General features: G+C 53.7%; 2 protein-coding genes and 1 long non-coding RNA gene across 3 annotated transcripts in view; 1 reads left to right on the top strand and 2 right to left on the bottom strand.

Moving 5' to 3' along the window:
- Positions 1-27,931, bottom strand: part of LOC308593217 — a 285,688-nt gene that overhangs the window by 130,317 nt on the left and 127,440 nt on the right. The window lies entirely within an intron of this gene.
- Positions 3,446-11,206, top strand: HGH1 (HGH1 homolog). Its single transcript, XM_081205719.1, has 7 exons — positions 3,446-3,479; positions 5,775-6,326; positions 7,812-7,912; positions 8,453-8,551; positions 8,776-8,867; positions 9,777-9,899; positions 10,599-11,206. The coding sequence occupies exons 2-7, from the start codon at positions 5,794-5,796 to the stop codon at positions 10,770-10,772; spliced, it is 1,122 nt and encodes a 373-aa protein (XP_081061845.1). The 5' UTR covers positions 3,446-3,479; positions 5,775-5,793; the 3' UTR covers positions 10,773-11,206.
- Positions 13,738-27,833, bottom strand: LOC308592852 (testis-specific serine/threonine-protein kinase 5-like). The gene is made up of 8 exons (XM_081204808.1): positions 27,354-27,833; positions 26,104-26,211; positions 24,362-24,564; positions 18,622-18,677; positions 17,187-17,319; positions 16,719-16,834; positions 15,230-15,412; positions 13,738-14,537 (listed from the first exon to the last, which is right to left on the bottom strand). Exons 1-8 carry the CDS (start codon positions 27,555-27,557, stop codon positions 14,056-14,058), a joined length of 1,485 nt encoding a protein of 494 aa, XP_081060934.1. The 5' UTR covers positions 27,558-27,833; the 3' UTR covers positions 13,738-14,055.

The raw sequence follows: 27,931 nt of genomic DNA, 5'->3' as shown, positions 1-27,931 counted from the left end.
ATGTATAGGATTTGCGACCATTATGCTCATTTCCCTTCAGTAGCAGCAAATCTCTGCTGGATGAAATATTAATTGCCTCTGGTCTATTTTTTTGGAATCCTGCAACCTGTTTAAGTTTTTACTCTGCTAACTATACGTCGGAGTTCTGCTCTGGATCAATACTGAGTAGAATTTATGACACCTTTACTCCCCAAACAGTTCCATTTCACCCGAAGGAATGTGCTCCCAAGCTAGAGGCCGCATTGGGCAAATCGGAAATGTAAAAGTGAACCAGTTCCCCCTCCTCCTCCCCAAGCAGTCTTGAAGGATAATGCAGAATATAGTCCTACGAGGACCATCTTGGTACTGAGTATGAAGGCACACTGAACATACTCAGAGACTGGTCCTCTCCAACCTTGGCATCGATATCAAAGGATGGCAATAGTCATGGCCTTCCCTCTCCCCAGACACATTTTTGAGGGTGCCCAGTTGTGCAATGGGTTGGTGGTTCTGAGAGCTGGAGACAGCGCCATCAGGGTGTCTCTTGGAAACAGCAGCCACCTCAGTGCTTCATCCTCTCCTCTGCCTGGGGATGGAAGAGCCTCGGTCTGAACACATAAAGGGAGGAATCTGCTGGATGGGGGCAATGGAGGGGAACTGCTGTTCCCCCATCATAGTTTGTCAGGTTTAAGCGTTTTTGTTAACTATTTAAGACTTTGCAGTGTTAATATGTGACCTGCCCCCGCCCCAAACACCAACACCCAGGAGAAGGTGAAGGCCTGACCTTGATGGCCCCCATCCTGCGGGGGGTTAGTGGCTGGCTGGCTGGCTGGCTGGCTTGTTCTGAGCCTATGGAGAGGCAAGGGCCAGGGCAGCTCAGAAAGACCCCCAGAAAGAGGAGTTTTCTGACACTTGAGTGGAATGGACCCCCTTGGAAGATGCTGGGCTCTCCTTCCTTGGTAAGCAGAGGCTGGATGTCCCATCTGTCATGTGTGATCTGGTTGAGATCCCTGCATTGGGCAGCATACAGTATAAAGCATATTGGGTATAAGTTCCATTCCCCCCTCAGTATTCATTACTTAGGGACAGTATGAAAGGGACCAAAGGATGGAATCTCTGAAAGAAAATACTGTTAAAGACTGATTTTGCTTAAACATGCTATGTCAGATTTGGGGACCCCTGGGGATGTTGATATGCAGGAGGAGGGGTGTCCTTTGGGTTCAGAAAGAGAGAAGCAGCAGCTCTGAATTCTTGAGTAAAGACTGAGGGAGGGGGATGTAAGGCTCTCTGGTATTTGGTATGAGAATAACAAGTCTGGGAGAAAAGATAAGAACATGCTGTGTTTGGGCTTAAGAATTGCATAGCGAGACTGGGAGGGGAGCGTGTTGAGCCTGGGAAAATGGACTGAGGTCTGTTTTGTGAAAAGGGAATTGCACAACAAGGTAAAGCAGACTTCCCTGGATGTTTCTGGAGTCTGTAAAATCTTAGTATTGTTAATTAGAATGCAGCAAATGCAAAAGGCAGGATGATTAAGTTGTATGGGAGGAAATACGATTTGAAATTATGACTAATGGATCAATAAAAAAAGATTAATTATATTTATTTAATAAAACAGAAAAAAGATTATATTTGATTAATTGAGGAAGTAGTTGGGTAAATGTCTAAACAGGAATTGAGATTGTGTAGTCAATGGAAATAGTTTCTAATGGTTTTCCATCCATTCCTAAGAAAAAGTATTTTACTGTGAGCAGCAAAGGAGGGAGGGGAAAGATGCATCTTGGAGGCGGGTGGAAAGTCTTTTTTAAAAAATTGGTGTTAAATTCAGATTAATTTGCTGATAATTTATTTCAAATTTGGAAAATTATGGTAATAAAAATTAATTGCCAAGACAAAAAGAGATCCCTGCCTGCAGGAGCTTGGACCCTCGAGGTCCCTTCCAACTCTACAGGGCTGGGGGTCCGGGGATGTCGGACCCAGATCTCCGCTGGTGTCAGCAAAAGAGCCTGCCCTTGCTCTAAGAAGGGCAGCAGACCCTCATGGCCATCCCAGGAGAGGCTCCCCCGGACGGGAGAACAGAGGGTCAGTGTGGAAGGAGCCTGAAATATACTGTACTCAGAGCCATGTAGTGATTCCATGCTCTTATTGCATCTTGTAAACAGTGAATTGAATTTCCCCCCAAAACCTCAGGCTTTATATACATTATTTACAAAATGGGTCCCGTGTGATTGGCTGACTCTGCTTCCCTCCTGGGGCCCGACTGGGCTGCTCCTGCAGGCCAATCCGGTGGTTGCAGTCTAGGATCTTACCTGCCTAATGGGTGTGATGGGAACTTTGAGGGGAGGGGTCTTATGTACTGAGCTAGGATCCTAGAACCATTGACATTCTTCAGCATCTCTCCTTGCGCCCAAAAATATCTCGACTGTTCCCTACGACACAATAATGGAATGGCTGAAGGGGAACTTCTCGCATTCGTAATCCTCGACCACTGAGGGCTGTGGCGAGAAGTGCCGCTTCAGCCATTCCATTATTGTGTCGTAGGGAACAGTCGAGATATTTTCGGGCGCAAGGAGAGCCCGGGCGATCTCGAACGTTTCCTCTCCGCAGATGCTGAAGAGTGTCGCCCTCTTCTTGGCTGCGTTGGTGAGGTCCTTTGCCTCCAGGAGGAACTGGAAGTGGGTGGCGTATCCTCCCCAGTCTCCTGAGGCCGGGCTGGACGGCATAAAGCTTTTGTCTGTTGCCATTCTGGGTCCTTGGGTCCCGGAGCTGTCGCCTGGATGTGTGGTGCGATGCAGCAGTGTGGCCAGTGGTGGGCTGTGGTGCGGTGTGTGGTGGTCAGCTCAGCAAGAGCCCAGCTTTGTCACCAGTGAAATATACTTTGAGTCCTGTACATAGCTGTCAACCTTACCTTTTTTTTTGCGGGAAGTTCCCTTATTCCAGCACTGCTATCCCGGATGGTTAGATCTCCCGTAGGCTGTCCCCCAAGACAGGTGAGGCTGCTGATCCCTCATTTTCAAATCTGAAAGTTGACAGCTATGGTCCTGTAGTGATTTCATGCTCTTTATTGCATTTCGTAAGGAGTGAATTGAATTTCCCCCCAAAACTTCAGGCTTTATATACATTATGTACACAATGGGTCCCGTGTGATTGGCTGACTCTGCTTCCCTCCTGGTGCATTCTAGGATCCTGCCTGCCTATTGATCTCGGATCCTGGCTCAGTCCACACCAGAGCCCCTCGGCCCCCCTGTCACGCAGAGAGGAGGCAGAACGAGAATCCCCGGAGGGCCAAGTTGCGGCCCGCAGCTGCCAAAGCCGCCGGGGAGCCCTCGGGAGGGTCTGGCGGCTGCAGCCTACAAGTCCCGGCGGGCCTTGCGCTCGGGCGCCGCTTCTCATTGGCCCGGCGCATCCGGGTCCTAGGCTTCGCTCTCCGCCCTCGCGCAGCGATTGGCCGATCTCCCGCCACCCCGGAAGAGGCTCGGCGCCTGGCGGCTGCGGAGAGGCAGGTGAGGAGCCCGGGTCTCTTCTTGCCGTGTGTGCGCGCGCAGAGGGGCAGGGGCGCGCGCCCCCAAGAGGAAAGGGTCCCACACTCCCCCCCAAAAACTGAACCTCGTTGCTTGCAGGCGCCTCTGCATTCCTGCCCGGGGCAGCGCCCCACTTTCCCCGGGCAGCCCTTTCCCACGTGGAGGTCGCGTGCGGGGCCAGGCGCGCATCTCTCGCGCATTCCGATCCTGCCCCCAGCCCCCCCTCGAAAAGGCCAGGGTTGCTTCCTGTGTCCTTTGCATCAGGGGCTGCTGCTGAACAAGCCCCACAACACAGCCCGGGGGGGGGGACTGGGTCCTGCTCAGGGCAGGGATTGGGGTTTGCTTTCCCCAGAAAGAGGAGCTCCTCTCCCTCGTCCCAGGCCCCTCGCTCCTCCTTCCCAGGGATCCCCCTCGCTCGCCTGGCTCAGATCTTCTTGCGGTTGCTTCAGCCTCTTCTAAATCCACATCTTCAAATAAACGCAGCGGAGACTGAGCTCTGCAGTCCCTTCAAGCCCCTGGTCCCAAGCCGCCTTGTAGGGAACCCGCCTACATCAGACCCTGGAGGGGCGGAGAGCAAAGCATCTCTCTTGAAAGGCAGCCAGGGGCTTCAGAGGCCAGCGTTGCCGGGACAAAGGCTGGCCAGGAAAGAGTTAATCACCCCCCCCCTGCGGAGCCGCTTCAGGGATGCCCTCATTTGCACCCATGCAACACATGCCCCCCCCCCCTGGCTTGGCCCTCCATGCTCTGCCCTTTCTGCTTAGCAAGAGAGAATCTTTCACCCACCCTCAACCTGCTCCCAGAGCCCCCTCTGCCTGCATCCCATCAGCTGCCACAGGTCAGGGTTGGTCCAGATGCCCCTCAGGGTCCCTTCCAACTCCACCTGCCTGGAGATTCTTCCCCCTTGAGCCACAGGAGAGCCGCTCTGTCGGATCAGAGCCCTCAAGTCCCAGCCAGCCCAGAGTCGCCTTCCCTCCCTCCCTCCCTCAGGCGGGGAAGGGGCCCTTCCGGAGAGAAGATGGGCTTCTCACTCTCTCCCATTGCCAGAGCTCCTGGCCAGCCCCTGAAGCTGAGTGTTGGGAGGTCCAGGGCAGACGGAAGAAAGGCCTTCTGGACGCAGCCCAGGGTTGGACTGTGGAACTCCCTCCCCCAGGCAGAGGCTGAGACGGCCCCCCCATCCGGAGGGCTTTGGAAGACACATTCAGGAAGAAGCAGCTGGCTCTGGATGTCACCGCAATGGCTGGCTCTGCCCTTCACAGCTGGAGGGCAGTGGGTGCTTCTTCTGATGTCCTCTGGGGCATCTGGCTGGTCAGGGTGAGAACAGAATCCTGGCCAAGATGGGCCAATGGCCTGATCCAGCCCGCTCTTCTTGGGGTCTTAGGTGTTTTTTGCCTGTTGGAGACCCCCAGGCAGGATCCGAGCCCCAGAGCAGCCCCCTCCCCTCCTGGAGTTTCCAGCAACTGGGATTCAGAATCATGGCTGCCTCCGCTGGGGGAGGCAGAGCAGCGCCCTCTCCTCCTGGGAATGGTCTAATTCTCTGCTGAAGCCATCCAAGTGGGTGGCCACCACTGCTTCCTGCAGGAGGGAGTTCCACAGGTTAGCGATGTGCTGCACGAAGAAGGACTTGCTTTCATCCATCCTGAATCTTCCCACATTCACCTTCATGGCATGTCCACAAGGTCTAGTCTCCTGAGAAGGAGGGAAACTGTTCTATCCACTCTCTCCCTGCCTTGTATAATTCCATAAACTTGGATCCTGCCTGTTTTTCTTTTTTATATATATACATCTAATTGGTTTTTTAACATATCATTTCCAACAATCATGTAACATAACTTCTTATCTTATACAATATTTTAGACTTCCGTCAACTCCTCTGGTGATTTTTCGTTCTTTATCACTTATTCTGCATTTCTTAATTTCTCTATTACTCTTAATTATCATTAACTAATAACTCTCCTCATATAGTCTTTCTTGCAATATTTCAAATAGCCCTCCTTACAGAACTTCTTGCAGTCCTACTAGCGTAATCTGTTCATTACAATTACTTTTCAAATAGTGCATATATTTACTCCAGTCTTCTCAGAATCTCTGGTCCCGCAGGTTTCGAACCTTTCCTGTTAATTTATCTAATTCTGCATAGTCCAGGATCGTGCCTGTTTTCCAAGGATTTATTTTTAAGAGAAAGGGTGGGAGGAAGGGGGATCATCATGAAGCACCCTCCCTGCGTAGTTGGGGTCTCCGACCACAGGCCGGCTCATGGAGTGACCTCTCTCTCTGCAGACCCCCCCTTTTTCCCAGCATGGCAGAGCAGCCGACCCACGAGCTGCTGGCGTTCCTCCGCCCAGATACCCGTGTGGACCTGAAGGACCGGGCCACGCACTATGTGATGGGGCTGACAGGCGACCCGGAGGGCAGGCGGCTGCTGGCCTCGGAGCCGGAACTTGTGTCCGCCCTGCTGGCCCTGACCAGCGACCGCTCCCCCTGCATGGCCACGGACGCTTACCTCGCCCTCATCAACCTGGCCACGGAGCCCGCTGCCCACGGGGCCCTGAGGGAAGGGCTTCCTGTCCTGCTGAAGCGCTTGCTGGATCCCGCCTTCCCCATGGCCAACGAGGTCTGCACGCTCCTCTCCAACCTGTCTCGGGAGGAGGCCTCGTGCGGAGCGCTCTTGGCTGCCCTCCAGCAGGAGAGCCTGGGGGGGCTGCCGGCCCTGGTGGACGCCTGCTGCACCGAAGACTTCAACCCCGAGGCCTCTCTGCACTACCTGGGGCCCTTGCTGTCCAACCTCAGCCAGCTGCCGGAAGCCCGAGACTTCCTCTTGGACAGATCCAGGCAGGTGTGGGCAGGGGGGAGGGTGCTGGGGTCAAGGGGGGGTTATGGGGTGCCTCTGCATGTGGAGGAATTGCTGGGGGGGGGTTGCTGTGAAGACTGCCGAGAAGAAAGGGGGAGCAGCAAATATATATCAGTCCCAACAGAGGCATGTTCTGGAAAGCAAGTGCGTTCCCAAGGGTAGGACTCGAACCAGGGGCTTCAAGTTGCAAGAAAGGAGATTCCAACTAAACATCAGGAAGAACTGACAGTAGAATAATAATAATAATAATAATAATAATAATAATAATAATAATAAAAAATTATTTTTACCCATCCCTCCCCAGCCAAGACCGGGCTCAGGGCGGCTAACGCCAGATAGAAAACAATTGGTTGAAATACAACTTAAAAAACAAGATTAAAACACAACATTAAAATGCAGCCTCCTTTCAGCAGAAACTCAAAAACTTTTTTGGGGGATGAAAATGTCAAGTCTTCATCCAGACTGGTCCTACGTGGGCCAGAAAAAAGCCAGGCAAGTCCCCAAATAGGAGTTCCATCACAGAAGGAGAAAGGAAAGAGTAGAAGGGGATCAAGTTGATTCCAAGCCAAAGGCCAGGCGGAACAACTATGTCTTACAGGCCCTGTGGAAAGAAATCAGATCCTGCAGGGCCCTGGTCTCATGAGACAGAGCGTTCCACCAGGCCGGAGCCATCACTGAAAAGGCCCTGTCTCTGGTTGAGGCTAATCTGACTTCCTTAGGGCCCGGGACCTCTAGGGTGTTGCTGTTTGTGGACCTTAGGGTCCTCTGTGGGGCATATCGGGAGGGGCAGTCCCGTAGGTACGAGGGTCCTAGGGAACAGATTCCCATGAGAGGTGGCAGACTTGAAGCAGAGGTTGGATGGTTATCTGCCATGTAGGAGTTAGTTGAGATGCCTGCATTGCGGGGGGTTGGACTGGATGACCCCCAGGGTCCCTTCCAACTCTACAATTCTCTGATTCTATGTTTCCTCTCTGAATTTGGCGAGCTGGGAGGGGGAGCTTCTTTCCCCCAGGTGATACAATTAGTAAAAAGGGACGCAGGTGGCGCTGGGGTCTAAACCACTGAGCCTCTTGGGCCTGCCCAAGGTCGGTGGTTCGAATCTGTGTGACTTAGTGAGCTCCCATTGCTCTGCCCCAGCTCTTGCCAACCTAGCAGTTCGAAAGCACACCAGCGGAAGTAGATAAATAGGTACTGCTGTGGCTGGAAGGTCAATGGTGTTTCCGTGCTTTCTAGAGAAAAGAGGATGGAGCTCTGACAGGAAGGATGAACAGGGGGTGTCAAGGGGTCTACCTGGGCAGGGAGAGGTCATTCTTTTTTGGACGGGAGGCCTTTCATTCAGCGTTTGAGATGCCCCCTGCTTGAGTGACAGGTGCCTCTGATGGGCCTGCAGTGCATTATGGGAGGGAGGGAAGCCCCTGCTTTCCCTTAGGGCTCCTCCTTGACCCCAGATCCCCTCTTCCTGCCAGGTGTGTGGTGCAGAGGTTGCTGCCTTTCACACAGTACTCACGCTCATCCATCCGCCGAGGAGGGGTGGTGGGCACGCTCCGCAACTGCTGCTTTGAATATGGTGAGTGTGGGGTTTGGGGGGGGGGTGCGCGCTCTCTCTCTCTCTCTCTCTGTCTGTCTTTCTCCTGGCCCAGATATACCTGCTGTTTTTCTTTGGCTGTGGGTTGGTGGGGGCTGCTAAATTTGTCCCTGCATCTGGAGTCCGCAGGTCCTGCAGTTTCTGCGCTCCTTTCGCTGCCAGTGCCCCAGTCTCTTGCAGGGGGGGCTTGGACCCCACCCCAGCAGGGTCTTTTTGTTGTTGCTGTTAGAGCATTCATCGATTTTCCAATAAAAAACATCCAATTAACATATCAATTCATAATCCAATAAAAATAAAAAACTAAAATAAAAATCAAATTGTCTTCCGAATTGTAATTTTGATTTCACGGCTTCCCACAGTCTGAACCTCAAAGCATCACCAAATCTCGGTCCTGCCTCTCATCTCTCATCAGTATTTTCATATTTCCATATCTTGATTTTTATCTCTCCAACTGTCTCTGCGATCCTCAGTCATGTCAGAATCCCACCCCAGCAGGGTCTTTGCCTGGCTTCTTTCCCCCAGGGCACCACGAGTGGCTGCTGAGCGACGAGGTGGACATCCTCCCCTTCCTCCTCCTCCCTTTGGCTGGACCTGAGGAGTTTCCGGAGGACGAGATGGAAAGTGGGTCCCTTTGGGAAGGCCGAGGGAGGGGGGAGACCATGCTGGACCTTGGGGGGGCAGAGTCTGCCCCAGGAAGCCCCAGCGGGGGCGGGGGGTGGGCAGGGGTATCTTAGCCCCCTCAGTCCTGCGGGGGCCTTGGGGAAGTGGGCCTCCTGGCGAGGTGGGTCTGTGGGGCGCTGTGGCCGCTCGCTTGCCCCTCTCAGCCTGCGCTGTCTTGGCCCCAGGGCTGCCCCTGGACCTCCAGTACTTGCCAGCGGAGAAGAAGAGGGAGCCAGACCCTGACATCCGCAAGATGCTGCTGGAGGCCATTATGCTGGTGAGTCCCGGCCTGAGATGGCCTTCAGACCCCCCCGGGCAAGGAAGGGCCTTTTCCAAAACTCTGCCGCCCTCCTGTCCTCCCCTCTCCTCCACCTTCTCAGTTTTTGGTTTTAAAAAAACAGACTCCTGGAAGCTTGGGTCTTGGAAAGAAAGATTTCAGCTCTGTGCAAACTTAAATCCATGTGGATTGCAGAGTCAGAGAATGTGGATTTTGCCCTCCCTGCCTCCAACTCTGAAGAACTGGAGGAGAGCATCTGCTGATGGGGCCACGGGGCCCCCGGGTCCAGCCTCCTCCTGTTCTCCCAGGGGCCCCAAAGGGGAGCGGGGATCCAGGGCCCGAGTGCAAGGGCACCTTCCTCCTCTGCGGTTTCCAGCGACTGGGATCCAGACCCGCCTCTGCCCCTGATCTTGGAGGCAGGGCCCTTCTTTGCCCTCTCCTGCAGAGAAAACCCCCCGATTCAGCAGCCCCAGAGCAGCCGGAGTGTTTGGGGCACGGCTGGGCCCTGCGGGCAAGTTTGCCCCAGAGAAGAGAAGGTCCTCAGTTTGGGTGTTGGGGAGACAATTTGTAGGTTCCACAAGCGCACACAGCTGACCATCTTCCCCCTCACCCTCCTGGCCTGTTGAGCCTCTTCCCTCCTTCAGGCCGCCCCCCACCCCTTACCCCTCTAGGTCTGCTGCTGCTTCCAGCCGGCCTGATCCTGAAGAGATTCATATTTGCTGGGACAGGAAAACCGCCTTTGCCCCGTTCCCTGGAGGCAGGGCATGGGGACTCTTTGTCTTCCGCATGGAGGAGCCCCTTCCTCGTTCAGCTTCCTCCGGGGGTCCTCGATTCCCACCCTGCGCCTCCAGGCTGACCCTCTGAACGCCACCCCAGCAACAGGCCACCCTTTTCCGTTTCTCTCCGCAGCTCACAGCCACCAAGCCGGGGCGCCGACTGGTGCGAGAGAAGGGCACCTACCTCATCCTGCGGGAGCTGCACAAGTGGGAAAAGGACACAGGTGTCCTGGCCGCCTGCGAAAAGCTGATTCAGGTGGGCAGGAAGGGGGGGGCAAGGATTGGCGGCCTGGCTCCCTCTGGCCACTCAGGCCCAGGGATGGCAGGGAGATGCTTGGGGTGGGGGAATCCCCGAATGGCCGTGGGGTGCTCTGGATTGGGTGCTGTTGGAGGGGGGCTCCTTTGGGTCAGGAGCAGCCCTGGCCTGTTCAGTCTTCAGGAGGGAGACGTGACCCATCTGAGAGGAATACAGGGGGGGAAGAGTCTGACATATTCTGCTTTAAAGGAAAAGGCAGGTTGATCCAGATGTGTTTAGCTTGGAGGAAAGATGAAAGAACGTGGTGCTCTTTTTAATCAGGAAGCAGGGCACAGAAACGGCAAATAATCTCCAAGCATCCAGGCAGAGCCCGTGAGGCGGGTGGGCGGCCATCGCCTTTGCTTGGTGGTAGTTGAGGTTTGTGGGGTCCAGTTGGGCTGCTGGACAACTCTTGGGCCACAAAAGGAAGCTGCTGAGCACTCAGAATATTTACCCCCTTTCCCCTTGTTCATTGGAATCCCTGCCCCCTGTTCTGCTTCTGTAACCCCCTGGGGTGTGCGGGGGGGGAGGCTTTCCACCCCCCCAGGCCCTTCCGGTTTGACCTGATGCTCTTGCGCAGCTGTTTGGGGTCGGGACGGATGCTGCTTGGGGCTCAGGCCTGATGGTCCCTTTCCCTCCTCCTCCCTCTGCCCTGAGCAGGTCCTCATTGGGGACGAGCCGGAGGCCGGGATGGAGAACCTGCTGGAGGTGGAGATCCCTGCGGAGGTTGAGGAGCAGCTGCAGCGCCTGGATCTGGAGGAGGAAGATCAGCTGCAGCAGCAGCAGCATCCGTGCAGGATCCAGGCGTCCGGCTCCGAAGGGCTGCAGAGATGAGGCGCAGATAACCGGGACAACAAAGTCCTTCTCTCCCTCCGCCCCTGGCCAGCCTGGAGGCCAAAGCCCCTGAGACTGCAGAGGAGAGCTGGCCAAGGAGCAGCCAGCAGTGGGGCGACAGAACGGAGCCCCTTCAGGAATGGCAAGGGCAGGGGCTGGAGCGTGGGCCCTCCCTGCCAGCTGTTGGTCCAGGCAGAGCTGGGTGCCCTTCCTGGGCCGGGAGGGGGCTGGCCTGCCCAGGGCGGGGGTGTTTTCATCTTGATAATATTGTGGTTTTTATGTTGAGCTTTTCCATGAACCGCCCTGGGACCTCCGGGTATAGGGAGTTATATAATTTCAATAAACAAATAATAATAATAATAATCATTCTGCCGCCACCTACAGAAAGAGGGTGATGAGTTGGCAGACCCAAGGACTCCAAATAAAATGTTTGCCAGCACAGAAAGACCCAGTTTGTATGTGGCATTTGATTCTCTGAGGTTCCTGCCCTTCTTCTGGAGTCTGAGCAAGAAGACAGCCCTGTGGGTCTGGCCATAGGTGCCCCCCCAGTCACTTGCCCCCCAGCCTCCTTCCAAGCGGAATGTCTGCTGCAATGGCGGATGTGCTCCTCCCCCTCTATGTTGAGATCCACACCAGCGATGTCTGGACTGCCTTTCAGCACGAGGACCCCTTCCAGGATGTTCTCCTCCAGACTTCCCCAGCCTGCTGCCTTCTGCGTATTTTGTGCTACAACCCTGGGGATGATGGGAGTTGTAGTCCAAAACATCTGGAAGGCTGCTCTGAGCCTGGAAAGGATGGGGCCATTTCTGGGCTGCCTTCTTGGTCCGCCAGTAATGAGCTGCCTGTTTCCTGCCCAGGGAGGGGGGAAGAGTCCTGTTCAAGGCTTCCCATTTGGATGGCCACTGAAAAAACAGGATGCGAGACTAGGTGGGCTTTGGGCCTGATCCGGAGGAAGGGCTCCTCTTAGCTGCAACCCGCCTTCTCTGCTCCTCGTCTGCTCCCCTTCACTCCTCCCCCCCCCATTCCAGAGGTCCTCACCCCTTTCCAACATGAGAGACTCTGCTCTGAGCTGAAATTGCAGGGAGCTTGGAATACAGTGGTACCTCGGGTTACATACGCTTCAGGTTACAGACTCTGCTAACCCAGAAATAGTGCTTCAGGTTAAGAACTTTGCTTCAGGATGAGAACAGAAATCGTGCTCTGGCGGTGCAGCGGCAGCGGGAGGCCCCATTAGCTAAAGTGGTGCTTCAGGTTAAGAACAGTTTCAGGTTAAGAACAAATTAAGTACTTAACCCAAGGTACCACTGTACTAGGAAGAGATGGATTCAGGTGGCTGCAGGGGCTTCAGGCTGGGCAAAGGGTGCGATTCCACCAAGGGAGAGCAGTCTTATCAGCTGCATGAGGCTCTTGGTAGCTCACAAAACAGCATTTGCAGCCTGCAGATAGTAGCCATCCACAGCCGACTCCTCCATGAATGTGTCTTTCAAAGCCCTCCGGATGGGGGGGCCGTCTCTGCCTCTGCCTGGGGGAGGGAGTTCCACAGTCCAACCCTGGGCTGCGTCCAGAAGGCCTTTCTTCCGTCTGCCCTGGACCTCCCAACACTCAGCTTCAGGGGCTGGCCAGGAGCTCTGGCAATGGGAGAGAGTGAGAAGCCCATCTTCTCTCCGGAAGGGAGGGAGGGAAGGCGACTCTGGGCTGGCTGGGACTTGAGGGCTCTGATCCGACAGAGCGGCTCTCCTGTGGCTCAAGGGGGAAGAATCTCCAGGCAGGTGGAGTTGGAAGGGGCCCTGAGGGGCATCTGGACCAACCCTGGCCTGTGGCAGCTGATGGGATGCAGGCAGAGGGGGCTCTGGGAGCAGGTTGAGGGTGGGTGAAAGATTCTCTCTTGCTAAGCAGAAAGGGCAGAGCATGGAGGGCCAAGCCAGGGGGGGGGGCATGTGTTGCATGGGTGCAAATGAGGGCATCCCTGAAGCGGCTCCGCAGGGGGGTGATTAACTCTTTCCTAGCCAGCCTTGGTCCCGGCAACACTGGCCTCTGAAGCCGCTAGCTGCCTTTCTTTTCTCTCTGCCCCTCCAGGGTCTGAAATACCATATTTTTTGCTCTATAAGACGCATTTTCCCCCTCCTAAAAAGGGGAAATGTGTGTGTGTGTCTTATGGAGCAAATGCAGGCGGGAGGCTCTGCTCAGCGCTCCCTTTAAAGAGCCGCGTGGAGTGTGTGTTGGGGCTTTTCCTTTGCCAGGGAGCCTTTATCCCCTGCTGGGCAGAGGCTGCGCACAGCTAAGCTAGAAGCCAGGACGGTCAACGGGATCACAGCACAGCGCTCCCACTTGCTGTCCTGGCTTCTGGGAGTTAGGACTTTTTTCCTTCTTGTTTTCCTCTTCCAAAAACCAGGTGCATCTTATGGTCTTAAAGAGCGAAAAATACGGTATGTGGATTCCCTACAAGGTGGCTTGGGACCAGGGGCTTGAAGGGACGGCAGAGCTCAGTCCCCGCTGCGTTTATTTGAAGATGTGGATTTAGAAGAGGCTGAAGCAACCGCAAGAAGATCGGAGCCAGGCGAGCGAGGGGGATCCCTGGGAAGGAGGAGCGAGGGGCCTGGGACGAGGGAGAGGAGCTCCTCTTTCTGGGGAAAGCAAACCCCAATCCCTGCCCTGAGCAGGACCCAGTCCCCCCCCCCCGGGCTGTGTTGCGGGGCTTGTTCAGCAGCAGCCCCTGATGCAAAGGACACAGGAAGCAACCCTGGCCTTTTTGAGGGGGGGCTGGGGGCAGGATCGGAATGCGCGAGAGATGCGCGACCCCGCATGCAACCTTTACGTGGGAAAGGGCTGCCCTGGGGAAAGTGGGGAGCTGCTCCGGGCATGAATGCAGAGGCGCCTGCGAGCAACGGGGTTCGGTTTTGGGGGGTGGAGCGCGCCCCTGCCCCTTTGCGCGCGCACACACACGGCAAGAAGAGCCACGCCAAGCCAGGATACACTGATGTATATAGAGAAAACAGCAGGCAGCAGACGCGCAGTCGGTCAAGCAAGGAGCGCCCGGGCTCCGCGGCGGCGCCTCCTCAGTCCCAGGTCGGCTGCCGGTCGGTGCTGCGCGGGCACACACGAGCAGGCAGCAGCGCGGAGGGACTCTGAATAATCTTTAATAGTGCTCACTGCATCCGGTCCTTGGGCGCTGTGTCCCCCGCCCAGGGCGCGGCCGAGGGGAGGCACCGGCTCCACCGGACGGGTGCACGGACGGGCGGACGGCTGCAGCTTGCGCGGGGACTTGCGCGGTGGCGGCGGCGGCTCACGGGCAGGGTGTCATGGTGTACAGGGAGTGCACTTGCTTGGAGAGGCTGGCCGAGCCGCCTGCGCCGCCGCTGCTGCTGCCGCCCGCGCCCAGTGCCGCCGCCCGCGCCGGCACCTTGTCGGCCAGCCGCTTGCTGCTCACGTAGGCGCTGGTGGAGAAGCCCGAGCCGGGCTTTCGGAAGTTGGGCAGGTGGTGGAAGGGCTGCAGGCTGCTGAGCAGGCTGGGCCGATAGAGCGAGAGGCGCGGCGGGCGCTCCGTCTTGCGCGGCGACGGCAGCTGGAGGATGCAGTGGGCCGCGCCGGCCGCCCCGTCGGGGCTGCTCTTCTTCTCCGCCGCCACCTTGGCCGCCCGCGCCGGGAAGGCGCCCGTGGCCGAAGCTGCGCGCGGCGTGGGACGTACCTGGCCCTCCTTGGCGCCCTCCGACGCCTTGGCCGAGCTCTCCAGGTCTGGCAGCTGCGACGTGGCGCCCAGGGGCTCCGCTGCAAAAGGGGAGCCTGTTAGTGGAGGGACGGGGGCTGCATCGCCCTTTCTGCCCGACCAGGTGGGCACTTTCCAGCCCACAACATATGGGGCTGGCCAGGGGCTCTGCAAGGACTCCTGCTTCTGGGAGGAGACCAGCTGCAGGCGAAGGGGGGTAGGGGGCCGTGGCCCCAGGCACACATTTCTGAGGGGGCATATCAGGCACAACACTTGGCGGCCCCGGGTGCCAGCAACCCACGCGACGACACTGGCTCAGAAGGAGCCTTCCCAAGTCACCCTAATAACTCTGAGCCTTGTCATCTCCCCACTCCCCCCCCCCCACTTGCAGCCCCAGGGCTAGGAAGAACCTGCCCCTGTTCCTCCACCTGCTGCTCTCTGGCCTGGCTGCCTCCCAAGGGGTCTGGTCTTCCTGGAGTTGGCTGCCTCCAGGGGGCAGAGCTGCTGGCCCAGAAACGGTGCGCAGGGCAGGGCAGCTCTGTACACACACAGAGGCCTGGTCTGTTGTATCTTCCTGAACAGGGTTCCCTGTTACCCAAAGAGGCAGAGGCTGGGCTGCACTTCCAGGGCGGCTCCCTGCTCCCCTGGGAGATGGTGGGTGGGTCTGTCCTGCCTGTCCTTATCTGCGCGTCCCTCAGGGCAGAGGGTGGATGTGTTGCTCTCAGGAGGGCAGCTGGGGGTCCTGTCCGCTTACCTTGTGCCGCTTGGGACTTCTCTGGGCTTAGGCTGCACTCCGGGTGGACCCCCATGGAGCTCATCACTCGGTGGAAGATGGCCGACGTGGCAGGCAGCATCCATCGGTGCGTGGCCACTTGCTGCAGGCCCAGGCGGGCAGCTGGCTTCAGCTGGAGCAAGCCCTCAATCAGGTTCTGACATTCTGCAGCAGGGAGAAGAGCTGGTGAGACCCACAGCCGCAGCCGCCACCCACTGGGCGCTCTAATGAAAAGGTGGGGGGGGTGTTTGTAGCAGTGGGCTCTTCATCCTAGGGTTGTGCCAGCTGCACGAAGCAACTGGTGGGGCTTCTGGGGGAGGAGGGCGGAGGGCTCAGCAGCGCCTGGGCCAGGAGATCTGCCTCCATTTCCCTTGCGGAGTCTCAAGTGCCGCTGGCTGGCTGGCTTGCAGCCCTGCATCTTGTCCTTGCGCCCTCTGGCACGGGGTAAGGGGTTGTGGCTGCACCCCTTCCCTGGCATCCTGCAGTGGGGTTCATTTTGCCTCTGGGACACCCTGCCAGGCTTCAGGGCTCGGCCTGCCGCGTAGCTCTGGGCAGGGGGGCTGGCACAGGGCACGGAACTCATCACATGCCCGCAGTGCAGGTAGCTGTAGAGACTCGTGATCAGATGCCTCCATTGGAAACGCTGTAAAGGAACCCCTGATGCCAGCAAGCCTGACGCGTGTGGCCAGGCTCCCAGCACTGGGGTGCAATGTGAATGACCATGTGCCTTTGGCCAGAGTCTAGAGCAGGGCCAGGCCAGAAGCACTGGGTGAACTTGAGACACCAGAGCAGGGGTCAGCAAACTTTTTCAGCAGGGGGCCGGTCCACTGTCCCTCAGACCTTGTGGGGGGCCGGACTATTTTTTTTGGGGGGGGGGAATGAACGAATTCCTATGCACCACAAATAACCCAGAGATGCATTTTAAATAAAAGGACACATTCTACTCATGTAAAAACACGCTGATTCCCAGACCGTCCGCGGCCCAGATTTGGAAGGCGATTGGGCCAGATCCGGCCCCCAGGCCTTAGTTTGCCTACCCCTGCACAAGAGGAAGGAGGAGCAAAGCCCTGGGGCCACAGCCTTGGGCACTGCCTGCCTTGACTTGACTCTAGCTCCAGCAAGAATTTGCTTTGAGGTGACTGTGCCAGTGGGAAGGGGCTGCTCCAGGCAAATGGCTCTGCGGCGGCTGCATCCTCTTCCTTGGCAAAGGCTGAGGGTGGCTCCAGGGGTGTCGCTGTTCCTCCTGACCACCGACAGGGAATTCTGCAAAGTACCTGGAGATTGCATAACGGCTTCGGGGCTCTAGAGTTGTAAGGAAGTGCAACTCTAATGGCATTTTTAAAATGGTTTTCAAGAAGGCCCGCCCGTCTCCCCCTCTTCTTGGGTCCTGGGGTGGCAGATGTGGGCCCAGCTGAGCCTCCCCCCTGCCCCCAGGCCCCTGCAGCCGAGCCGTGTGTTGCCACGCCCTTACCTGGTGAGATGGGCTGTCGGAAAGCCAGTCCCTGCTTGATCACGTGGATCATCTTGTGTGGCTGGCGCTCCTTGAAGGGGAGCTTCCCTGTCACCATGGCGTAGAGGATCACCCCACTGCGGGAAGGAGGAGTTCAGAGAGGGGTCACCACCAGCCCAAGCGCCGGCTGCCCAGGGCAAGGGGCTTCCTCCCCGGGGCAGAGCATCCATTGTAGGTCTTGCCTGCCAGGCCAAAGTGGTCTATCTAGCCCGGTATGGTCTCCCCTGGCTGCCTCAAGGGCTCTCCAGGGTTCCTTACAGGATATTTCCAGACCTACCTTGAGATGCCTTCTACCTGCAGAGCAGATGCTCTTTAACCAATGAGACACGCAGCACTTTAAGCTGTGCCTGCCCAGGCCCCATACCTGGCATGACCCTGGTGCCCCCCCCCCCACATGCTCCTGCAGTTCTGCCCCCAAATTGTACTCACAGGCTCCATAGGTCAGCCAGCTCCCCATTGTACTTCTTGCTCATGAGGATTTCAGGGGCAGTGTAGGCCACAGAGCCGCAAAAGGTGTTCATTAGGGAATTCTTCAGGGAATAGCGATTGGCAAACCCAAAATCTGCAGTGGGGGCAGAGAAGAAGACCAGCTCTCCATCTGGCAGCTGAGAAGAGCCTTTGCCAGCCTCGGGCTCTCCGGGCATTTTGGACTCCCAACACCTGGAAGGCGCCAGCTGGGTGGGGGCTCCCTCCTCTCTGTCCTTCCGCCAGCAGGTGAAAACTTCATTGTTCCAACCGGCTTTGGGGAATGGACTGCTTTTAATCAAAGAGCTGGTGTTGGGCTGTTTTCGTCGTAGTTAGTGACATGTTTTAAACCGGTTTTATGTATGAATACAGTGGTACCTTGGGTTATAGACGCTTCAGGTTACAGACGCTTCAGGTTACAGACTCCACTAACCCAGAAATATTACCTCGGGTTAAGAACTTTGCTTCAGGATGAGAACAGCAGCGGCACGGCGGCAGCGAGAGGCCCCATTAGCTAAAACTAAAGTGGTGCTTCAGATTAAGAACAGTTTCAGGTTAAGAACGGGCCTCTGGAACGAATTAAGTTCTTAACCTGAGGTACCACTGTATAGTTTTAATTTTGTCAATGGCTTATTGTTTATTTATTATTGGTTTTTCCAGGTTTTCTTGTTTTTATCTGTAAGCTGTCAAGGAAAAAGGCAGGAAACAGACAGACAGACAGACAGACAAACCACTAAACAAATAAGAAAGCAAATTAATGGCTGTTTTAGGGGCTGTGTCCCTCAGCGGCTTCATCCATGCCCAAGTTTCCCAGCTGGTCATTATTGCCTTGGGGAACTGGGTGGGGCAGTGGGAGCAACGAAAGGGAGGCTCGGCCACAGCTGATAAAAGGCAGAGAAGCTCCCACTAAGAAGATCCTACTTCTGGGACTGATGTTTCCGCAGCCTCTGCCAATGAGGACCAATAAATCCTTCCATTTTAATTCACTTGAGGCGACTGGAGGATGCTGCTTTGCCAAGCAGATTTTATCTGCCCAATTTCCCTTGAGAGAGATACAGAAACGCTTTGGGGTCATAAATTCTCTATAGACATCTCACAACAGAATTAGTGTGTCCCAGCTGAATTTCTGAAAACATTAAAATTGGGGTGGGTCGGCGGGCAGCGAGCCCTCATATCACGGTGCTGAAAGGAGGGAAATGTCTGTTTTATGTAGAAGGCGGAGCCTAATTTGATGTCCTAAAAACATGCTCTTATTTCGCTAAGTGAATGCCGTGAGGTCCTCTGGCCGTGGCTCCCTTATCTGGGCTGTTGTATTTTGAACCCAGTGCTCACTTGACATAAACAAATGATGTTGGCTGATGGGAGGCTGCTCTCTCTGTCCCCATGGAAGGAAACTCACCAGTCAGCTTGATGAAGCCACGTTCATCCAGTAAAATGTTCTCACATTTCAAGTCTCTGAGGGAACAAAAAGGAGCTCGAATGGGCTACAGCTCTTCGCTCTCTCTACTTACCCAGGTGCACCATGAGAGCATGCAGATGTGCAGATGGAGGAAGAACGAGAATGCGCACTGAAGTTTGCAGACTCATTAGTAAGCACTAGGAAGAGCCTGGAAACAGACCTGCTGCAAAGAATCACACCAATCTGCAGGTTTCCCTTCTTTATTTTCAACTGCTGTTTGGGGCTTTTGCAACAATCTGGTTCTGCTGGAGCCCTGTGGCAGAAGGCGAAGCAGCACATCAGCCAGAGGGGACCAGAGATGCTTGAGGAAGCGCCCATGCCCAGTGCTCAGGCCTGCGCACAAGATCGCTCTGAAACATCCAGCAGACATTGCCTGCCTGCCTTGCAATCTTCTGCCACAGGCAGAAAAGCTAAAAGAGAATAATACAAAATGATAGAGCCCTTCTCGGGCAACGAGCTGTGTTGGCGTGGCTGTCTGGGTCTGTTTCGCCCAGAGTCCTCCTGGCCCTTCAGTGCTGTCAGAACGAAGGCCAACTTGAAAACACTCGAATGAGTCGTATCCTGGAAAGTGTGGAGAACTGCAGTGCCCTTTTGGGTTATTAAACAATCTGTGCATCTGTCCAAAACTGGTGAGTATGAAGGTAGAACTAGGAAGTCGAATTCAAAGCGTTATTTGTGTGTTCTGGGCTCTTTTTGTGAAAGACGGCAAGTTAGGAGTGAGGCGCCTCAGGACTGAGGACCAAATGCAGCCAGCCTTTCATATATATATAACAAAATCCACCCTGCACTCTGGGACAAATGCAAACAACTAGCCGTTTGGAGAGCTGAAACTGAGTCCTCTCACAAGACAGACACACACACCAACAAACTCCACAAACTAGAGAAACGCCAGAAGCCCAGCCACCCTCCACAACAACCCATGAAACAAACAGTACATAACATATCAGACAGGATCCTCACCTCAACTGAAACCAAAGTACTCTCCAAAGGTTTCAACTTTGCAGTCGCCCCGAAACGCATCCCAACGGAAAACATCATATGCGGAGTCGAAGCTAGCCTAACCAAAATCAACCCAGATGAAGCCAATAAAATCAGACTTGAAGTCACCAACATCCTCTGCTCCAGCAAACCACCCAGAAGCAATTTACACAAAGAAGAACGGAAAGCACTCACCAACCTGAGGAAAGACAACAACATAATCATTCTCCCAGCAGACAAAGGTAATGCCACTGTTGTGATGAACACATCGGACTACCAAGCAAAACTATCAAATCTACTCCAAGACCCTACCTACCAACCTATAAAAACAGATCCCACCACCTATCTGGAAAAAACCACCAAATCCAAAATAAAAGCCTCTCCTATCAGTGAAGAAATCCAGCTAAGAATCATCCCCAGAGAAAAATCATCCAGATGCCCCAAACTCTACGGTCTCCCCAAGATACACAAAGAAGGAACACCACTCAGACCAATAGTCAGCTCCATAGGCTCACCTCTACAAAATCTCGCTAAATTTCTCGCTAAGCAACTTCAGCCCTATGCAGAATCTATCGCTTCACACGTTACAAACTCCTTCCAGTTCATAGAAACAATAAAGAAGCAAAACCTACATCCCGATGACCTACTTGTGAGCTTCGATGTTGTATCTCTCTTCACACAAGTGCCCATTAATGAAGCCTTGACAGCCATTCAAAACAAATACAATCCCCCCGAATACATCCTGGACCTGACCAACCACTGCCTAACCAACACGTACTTCATCCACAATGGACAAAGATACAAACAGATAGAAGGAGCACCTATGGGATCACCCCTCTCTCCGGTCATCGCAAATCTGTACATGGAACACTTTGAAACCAATGCTTTAGACAAGTCAGAACACAAACCCAAACTTTGGCTCAGATATGTTGACGACACCTTTGTAATTTGGCCACACGGGAAGGAAAAACTAGATAGCTTCCTCACACATCTCAACAGCCTACACCCCAAAATACAATTCACTATGGAAATAGAAGCCAACAACCAACTTCCCTTCCTTGACGTCCTAATCTACAAAAAACCTGATGGCTCCCTAGGACACACTATCTACCGGAAAAAAACACACACCAACCGCTACTTACATGCACAATCACACCACCACCCTGCACAAATAAACTCCGTAGCCAAGACTCTCATCTCCAGAACCAAACGCCTGGCTGACAAAGACCACTTGACAACTGAGTTACAGAATCTCTCAAATGTGTTAATCGCCAACGGATACCAGCAAAACAGGGTTACGAAGCTAATCCAAAAAGAAACACCCCCCAAAAACCAAGACACAGAAGAAAACAATGGCATGGCCCTCCTTCCTTATATCAAGGGCACTACAGATAAAATTAGCAAAATCCTCCATAAACACAATATCAAAACAGCCTTTTGCACCAACCAAAAAATAGCCAATATCCTCAGAAACCCCAAAGATAAAATCCAGCTAGAAAACCAAGGGGTCTATGAAATACCCTGCAAAGTCTGCCCAGCCACGTACATTGGACAAACAAACAGACGAATAAATGCACGTATCGCAGAACACAAGAATGCCGTCAAAAAAGAAGAAAAAACTTCCTCTCTTTACCAACACATGAAAGAAACAGGACACGAAATTAATTTTGCAGATTCCAAATTGCTCTTTAACATGGAACATCACCACAAGAGAATAATCATGGAAGCCATCGAGATAGAGAAACACCCTCACAACATGAACAAGCGTGACGACACGTCCCGCCTGCCAGACATCTGGAAATTAGCCCTCCCCACAAAAACCGACACCAGAACCAGAGGCACACAGAACGCCATCTCCAATCAACCACACCAGACCCAAACCCAGACCCTCTCCACAGATAAATTACAGACACCATCCAGTAACCAAACCATAGTGGCACCTCCGGATGCTGCACCCCCCTGCAATCCCTACACAGATCTGGCTGGCACAGGGCACAAAACCACAGCTCGCCCCTATACACGAAGCCAAGCCAGAGCACAACTATTTGCAGTACAGCCATCTTCTCAGAAAAAACTCTTCACTAGCTCAAGAGGTCAAGACACGAAAGCTTTAGCAACTAATCCACACCTAATGACCCTCCTAAGTGGTACTCAGAATATCACTCAAGAAATCACTCAAGATATCCCTCAAGTAATTAATGAACAAAAGAAGATAAGGCACACTAACCTGGGAACTTCCTCTCTGCCCAGAACGTTGGAGGCTATACACCACACCCCCTCAACAGTATTTATAGGAACTCAAACACTGAGATCCTGCTCTGTTCCAGTAACAAGAAGCCGAAAGCACCAGCCTGAAGATGACGAGTGAGACCTCGTCGAAACGTCGCCTAGACACCCCAACTCTTACACGGGAAGACACCCGAAGACACCAAAACCTGCATTCCTGTACCCGTGAAAATCTACGAAAGCATATATATATATATATATATATATATGGCACCATAGTGGCACCTCCGGATGCTGCACCCCCCTGCAATCCCTACACAGATCTGGCTGGCACAGGGCACAAAACCACAGCTCGCCCCTATACACGAAGCCAAGCCAGAGCACAACTAAGTGCAGTACAGCCATCTTCTCAGAAAAACTCTTCACAAGGTCAAGAGGTCAAGACACGAAAGCTTTAGCAACTAATCCACACCTAATGACCCTCCTAAGTGGTACTCAGAATATCACTCAAGTAATCACTCAAGATATCCCTCAAGTAATTAATGAACAAAAGAAGAAAAGGCACATTAACCTAGGAACTTCCTATCTGCCCAGAACGTTGGAGGCTATACACCACACCCCCTCAACAGTATTTATAGGAACTCAAACACTGAGATCCTGCTCTGTTCTAGTAACAAGAAGCCGAAAGCACCAGCCTGAAGATGACGAGTGAGACCTCGTCGAAACGTCGCCTAGACACCCCAACTCTTACACGGGAAGACACCCGAAGACACCAAAACCTATATATATATATATATATATACTTTTCCATTTTCAAAGCTATAAAACTTTATTAATGACTGCTGCAGAAATGTCTCACAACACAATTAATTAGGATTTCACCCATAAATTTAATAAATGAAAGTTATAGGAAGCTGGGCAAACTATTATCTTTACCACTTCAGCTAGATAACTAGTGTTCCTTATGTTAAGTCTTTTGCACATATTTTTGCTTAATGACTTCTTGGACTTTTGCCCTCTGATATGTCATCTGTTCTTGAAGGACAAACAGTGTAGAGGATACAGTTATATGCATATATCACCATAGTTTTCCAAAACTTTCTTTAAAATGCAGCCAGACTTTCAAGTAGCAAGACTCTTGGGACTCTGAGCCACGTTTTCTCCTCAGACTGCTCTCCTCACCCATCTATATTTGCCTGGCTGGAATGTGTCCTTCAGCTGAGACACTGCCTCTTGCCTGCCTGGACAACAGATAGAAAGACGTGGGAACTGGTGTAAAAACACCTGGTTTTCAAACGGTCAGAATGTCCCCTGGAGTCTGGAGTCCTGCCCGTGGCTCAGCCCAATTTTGCCTCTGCTCCTGCCCATTTTCTCTCCTAGCCCCACCTGTCGCTTCAGCCTCTCCCCCATCCCCCTATTGAGGGTTCCCAGCTGGGAATGGGGCCTGCGGATGCTCTCCCCAGGGAGACCGTTCCCGTGCACTAAACTTATCATAGCTCTGGTGCCAGACCAAACACTCTGTTTCCCTGGGAATTTGAGCAGCACCCAGAGCGTCTCCACCCCCATCGTTCTGCCCGGACACTGAGGTCCAGCGCCGAGGGCCTTCTGGCGGTTCCCTCATTGCGAGAAGCAAAGCTACAGGGAACCAGGCAGAGGGCCTTCTCGGTGGTGGCGCCCGCCCTGTGGAACGCCCTCCCACCAGATGTCAAAGAGAACAACAACTACCAGACTTTTAGAAGACATCTGAAGGCAGCCCTGTTTAGGGAAGCTTTTAATGTTTAATAGGTTATTGTATTTTAGTGTTTTGTTGGAAGCCGCCCAGAGTGGCTGGGGAAACCCAGCCAGATGGGCGGGGTATAAATAATAAATTATTATTATTATTATTATTATTATTATTATTATTATTATTATTATTATTATGCCTGTTTGCTCAGGTCCTGCTTTCAGGCTTCCCTTTGGGGCATCTCACAGTCACCAGCCAGAATAATAATAATAATAATAATAATAATAATAATAATAATAATAATAATAATTTATTTATACCCTGCCCATCTGGGTATTTATCCCAGCCACTCTGGGTGGCTTACAGCAGAACAAGGGGTGGCGTGGAACAGAAGGCTGCACCACATGGACCCCCCCCACACATTTGGTCTGATCCTGCTGCTGCTACAGCAGAGCTTTTGGGATGTTGTGATGCGGTTTTATTGCTATCCTTGGATTTTGAGTTGATTTTGAGTGGGAAGTGATGCATATTTTAAGAAAACAAACTCTTAGCCTAAAAAAACATTTCCCACCACGGCCCAGAAAGACAACAAGGCAGCCCTTTTCTCTGGGGCTGGACCCCTGGCTGCTGCCTTCCTCTTCCTGAGAGGGAGTCTGGGTGTGACCCTGGAGGTCTTCCCGGCCCCAGAAGCGACTCTTCCCTGCCCCCGCCTCCCAGCTATTCCCCTCCTCTCTCCCCAGCCATTTCTGTCACCTGTGGACGATGCCGACATTGTGGCAGTGTGCCACGGCACTGACAATCTGCCGGAAAAGCCTTCGTGCCTCCTCTTCCTCCAGCCCAGGAAGCTCCCTCCTGTCCGACGTGGCGTTGATGTGCTCCAGGAGGTCTCCCCGGGAGGCCAGTTCCAGGACCAGGTAGGTGCGCTTACTGTTCCGGTACATCTCGTAGAGCTGGATCTGCAGGGGAGCGGCCCACCCTCGTCACAAGGGGACCCAGGTGGGCTGCCCAAGAGGATGGGGGACCCAAAAGAGTTTGGCATCCACTGAGCTAAGCAGTTCCACTAGCGCAAGGACTTTTCCCTGTGCAAAGGAGCTTCGCCTTCCTTTCCTCTGCCCGCCTGTGCCCCAGAACTTTGGGGAAAGAACCGAGACCTGTGTCAGGTCAGGAGAGGAGCAAAAGTTCTGCTGAACAGACAAAAGTGCTTATGCCAGGAAGGAAAGAAGAAGTACCAAGAAAAGAAGAACGGCAGATGAAACTGATGGACTATGTAGAGATGGTGAAACTGACGGGGAAGATCCAAAACCAGGAAGATCAAGTATTTTTAAAAGACGAGTACATTTTAAACTTATTTAGAAGATCACTGTAAACAGTTAAAATTGTTGGTAGGGATGTAATGAGACTTTTTTAATGAAAATTATAGATACTTAATAAATAAAGGTAAATGGACCCCCGACCATTAGGTCCAGTCGTGACCAGCTCTGGGGTTGCGGCGCTCATCTCGCTTTATTGGCTGAGGGAGCCGGCGTACAGCTTCCGGGTCATGTGGCCAGCATGACTAAGCCGCTTCTGGCGAACCAGAGCAGCGCACAGAAACGCTGTTTACCTTCCCGCTGGAGTGGTACCTATTTATCTACTTGCACTTGGACGTGCTTTCAAACTGCTAGGTTGGCAGGAATTTAATAGATGGATAAGGGTAAAAGATGCAGCAAAGCTGATCTTGAACATGGAACCCAGGGAGGGAGGGAGGTTTGAAGGTTCAAAAGAACCTTGTATTTTAATGTTTTAAACGGTTAAGCTAAAACGTATAAATTAGTGAAAAAACCAATGCAAAATTATTATTTTTTAAAAGTGCCTATGCTAGTGGAACTGTTTGGATGCTCCCATTATCCTTTAGAACTGCGGCACACTTGACTGCCTGAGTGCAAGGCATGCAATGCAAGATGTGCCACATGAAAGACACAAATGGCTGCCATCTGCCTGGACGGAAGGACCGCGGAAGGGTCAGCCCCTGTGGTCTTGGGTGTTGTGGCCAAGAGCAGCCATGCAGGTGACAGCCGCTCTAATGCGCATGCGCAGACTCTGGGATGCTCAAAGGGAGCTTGGCGTGAGGGCTGCTCTGCACCAACCCGTGTCCTCTGCGCATCATCCGGGTGGGGAGCAAAATCCAAAGCCTTGTGTTGAGTTTTGGGGGTCAAATGTGTGAGAATATCCTCCCAGTTTCTACTGCATAAGAAGTCAGCCGCAGGGTGTTCCCTCACTAGTTAAGGCTGCAGTTCTATAAATGTCCCTGGGAAATAAAGGATTTCTGTCTTGGCTTTGAAGGGCCAGCTCCTCTTTTCTCTGGGTCTGCAAAGCCTGCGTCTGAATTACAGGTTGTCCTTCACACCTGACATTGTGTGTGGGGGTGGGGTGGGGGGGTGAGGTCAGCAGGTGGAACTCATGAACCTTCCTGTCCAAAGCACAAATGGCCCAGCGCAGGCCCCCCACTGACTCACCACATTAAGATGCTTGTAGGTAACATTGAGGGAGTAGATTTCTCTTGGGAGGAACTTTTTGGTATATTCTACAGGTGCTTCTGCCGTTGAGATGATCTTTATAGCAACCTGGGAGAAGAGAAAGCAGAGTTTGAAGGTGGAGCTCAAGGAAGTGTGTGTGAGTTGAGCCATTCTGCCTTCGCCTGCAAGGGCAACTTCCTGGTGGGAGCCGCTTCCTGCGTCAACCCAACACAATGGAAGCCCACCGGTGTCTGTGGGCAGGTGAGGATCTGCTGTACAAGGCCATCTCTAGGAAGCAGGTCTGCTCCAAACTTCTTAATCCAGGAAGCAGGTCTTCCTGGCTGGACTCCATTCACAACACTCCATTCTCCCTGTGGGGAAATCTCCCTAGGGGTGAGCAACCCTCCCAGGCTGGTCTGGCATTCGCTGCAGCAAGATGCCCTGTCTTGGGGCGAAGGCAGGCAGGCAGCAAAGCCTCCAGGTGCCTGCCCTTGCACAGTTGCCTTCAGTCTGGGGTGTGGAGGTGTTTGTATGGGGGAAAGTGGAGAATGTTGCCACAAAGCACAGAGACCCAACACACAATGAGAAGCTGCATACACAACAATTTGGTCAAGTCAGGGCAAAGGAAGGAAGGAAAGAAGATAGGCTGGGGAAAAGGTGACAGTTTCCAGGTATCTTTTGAATTAATCGCTTGCTTGTGGGCTGCCCAAGGGCATGGACTTGTCCCAGGGTCAGTGACCACAGTTAACACCCTTGAGCAGCGGTGGGTGCCCAGAATCCTGCCAGAGCTGACCCATGGTGCCGCTCCTGGGGATCCCTTTTGGACCCAGAAGTCCAATTGGTTCTGGATGGGCCGGAGCTAGCATTCCACAGTATCTAGGTTCTACCTTCACTGCAGGAGGCAGTTATTGTGCCCCTGAATGCCAGTCGCTGGAGAGCACAAGTGTGTTGCTGCTGTGCTCAGAAATGGCTTGTGGGCGTCCCATAACGGTCACCTTAGTTGGCCCCTGTGAGAAGAGGGTGGTGGACTGGACGGTGGGCTTGGCTGGACCCAGCAGGCCAATGCTTGCTGTAGGAACTGCGGCAAGCAGAGTGGGCAGTTCCACAAGAGAGCCTGAAGGAGGCTTCTTGGGAGGAACGGGAGCCAGCCAAGCCGTGGCGAGTCTTCTGCTGGGCAAGACTCTTTCCTGGTGCCCCCACCCGCTGGCACTCCCCACCTCCCTCCCTCCCAGCCCTGCTCCTGTGCCCACCATGGAGTGCCGCTTGCTCCTGAGGTCTGAGGCCAGCTTGTAGTTCTGCATCATTTTCTCTTGGGTGGCATAACCCAGGTAGACCTTGGAGAAGGCTCCCGAGCCTATCTTCTTGGAAGAGAGGAGGTAGCCATTTTCCTTGCTTTCCCGAACCTGTTCCAGGAACGTCCTCCTGTCCGCCTCGCGCTTAGAGAAGCTCTTCATGGCCCACGGCTCTCTCTCTCGGGAGGGCGGCGAGGAGGACGCTCTCTTGCGACAGGCCAAGGGGCAGGGGCTGCACCCAGGCGGGCAGGAAACTCCAGAGGAACCAGAGTCCAGACAAACACATCAGCTCTACAAGGCAGGGAAAGCACCCCAGTGGCGGCCTCTCTCTCTCTTAGCACGGCCCCCTTCGCATCTTTTGAGTGGTTTGGCTGCCACTGGCCGAGCAGAGGGAAGGGCAAGACCAGAGAGTCCTTGTTGCTATTCAGATGCAGAAGTTTCCACAGTGACGGGGGCGGAACAAGCATTCCAGAGGCAGAGTTCTAGAACCGAGGCGTAACAAGCAGTTTTAGAACCTGCGGCCTCGGGGAGGGGGG

Source organism: Podarcis bocagei (genome assembly GCF_964188305.1).
Source record: "Podarcis bocagei genome assembly, chromosome: 8".
Lineage (NCBI taxonomy): Eukaryota > Metazoa > Chordata > Lepidosauria > Squamata > Lacertidae > Podarcis > Podarcis bocagei.
Note: the sequence above shows the minus strand (reverse complement) of the source record. Positions and strands in the feature narration are given on the sequence as shown.

Coding starts and splice junctions, on each gene's coding strand:
- LOC308592852 (XM_081204808.1), bottom strand. CDS start 27,557: ATGAAGAGCTTCTCTAAGCGCGAGGCGGACAGGAGGACGTTCCTGGAA. Junction 16,835..17,186: donor CTGGCTGACCTATGGAGCCT/GTGAGTACAATT, acceptor TCCTTCCCGCAG/TGGGGTGATCCTCTACGCCA. Junction 14,538..15,229: donor GAAGTCCCAAGCGGCACAAG/GTAAGCGGACAG, acceptor CCCCTTTTGCAG/CGGAGCCCCTGGGCGCCACG.
- HGH1 (XM_081205719.1), top strand. CDS start 5,794: ATGGCAGAGCAGCCGACCCACGAGCTGCTGGCGTTCCTCCGCCCAGAT. Junction 6,327..7,811: donor TTCCTCTTGGACAGATCCAG/GCAGGTGTGGGC, acceptor TCTTCCTGCCAG/GTGTGTGGTGCAGAGGTTGC. Junction 8,552..8,775: donor TCCGGAGGACGAGATGGAAA/GTGGGTCCCTTT, acceptor TCTTGGCCCCAG/GGCTGCCCCTGGACCTCCAG.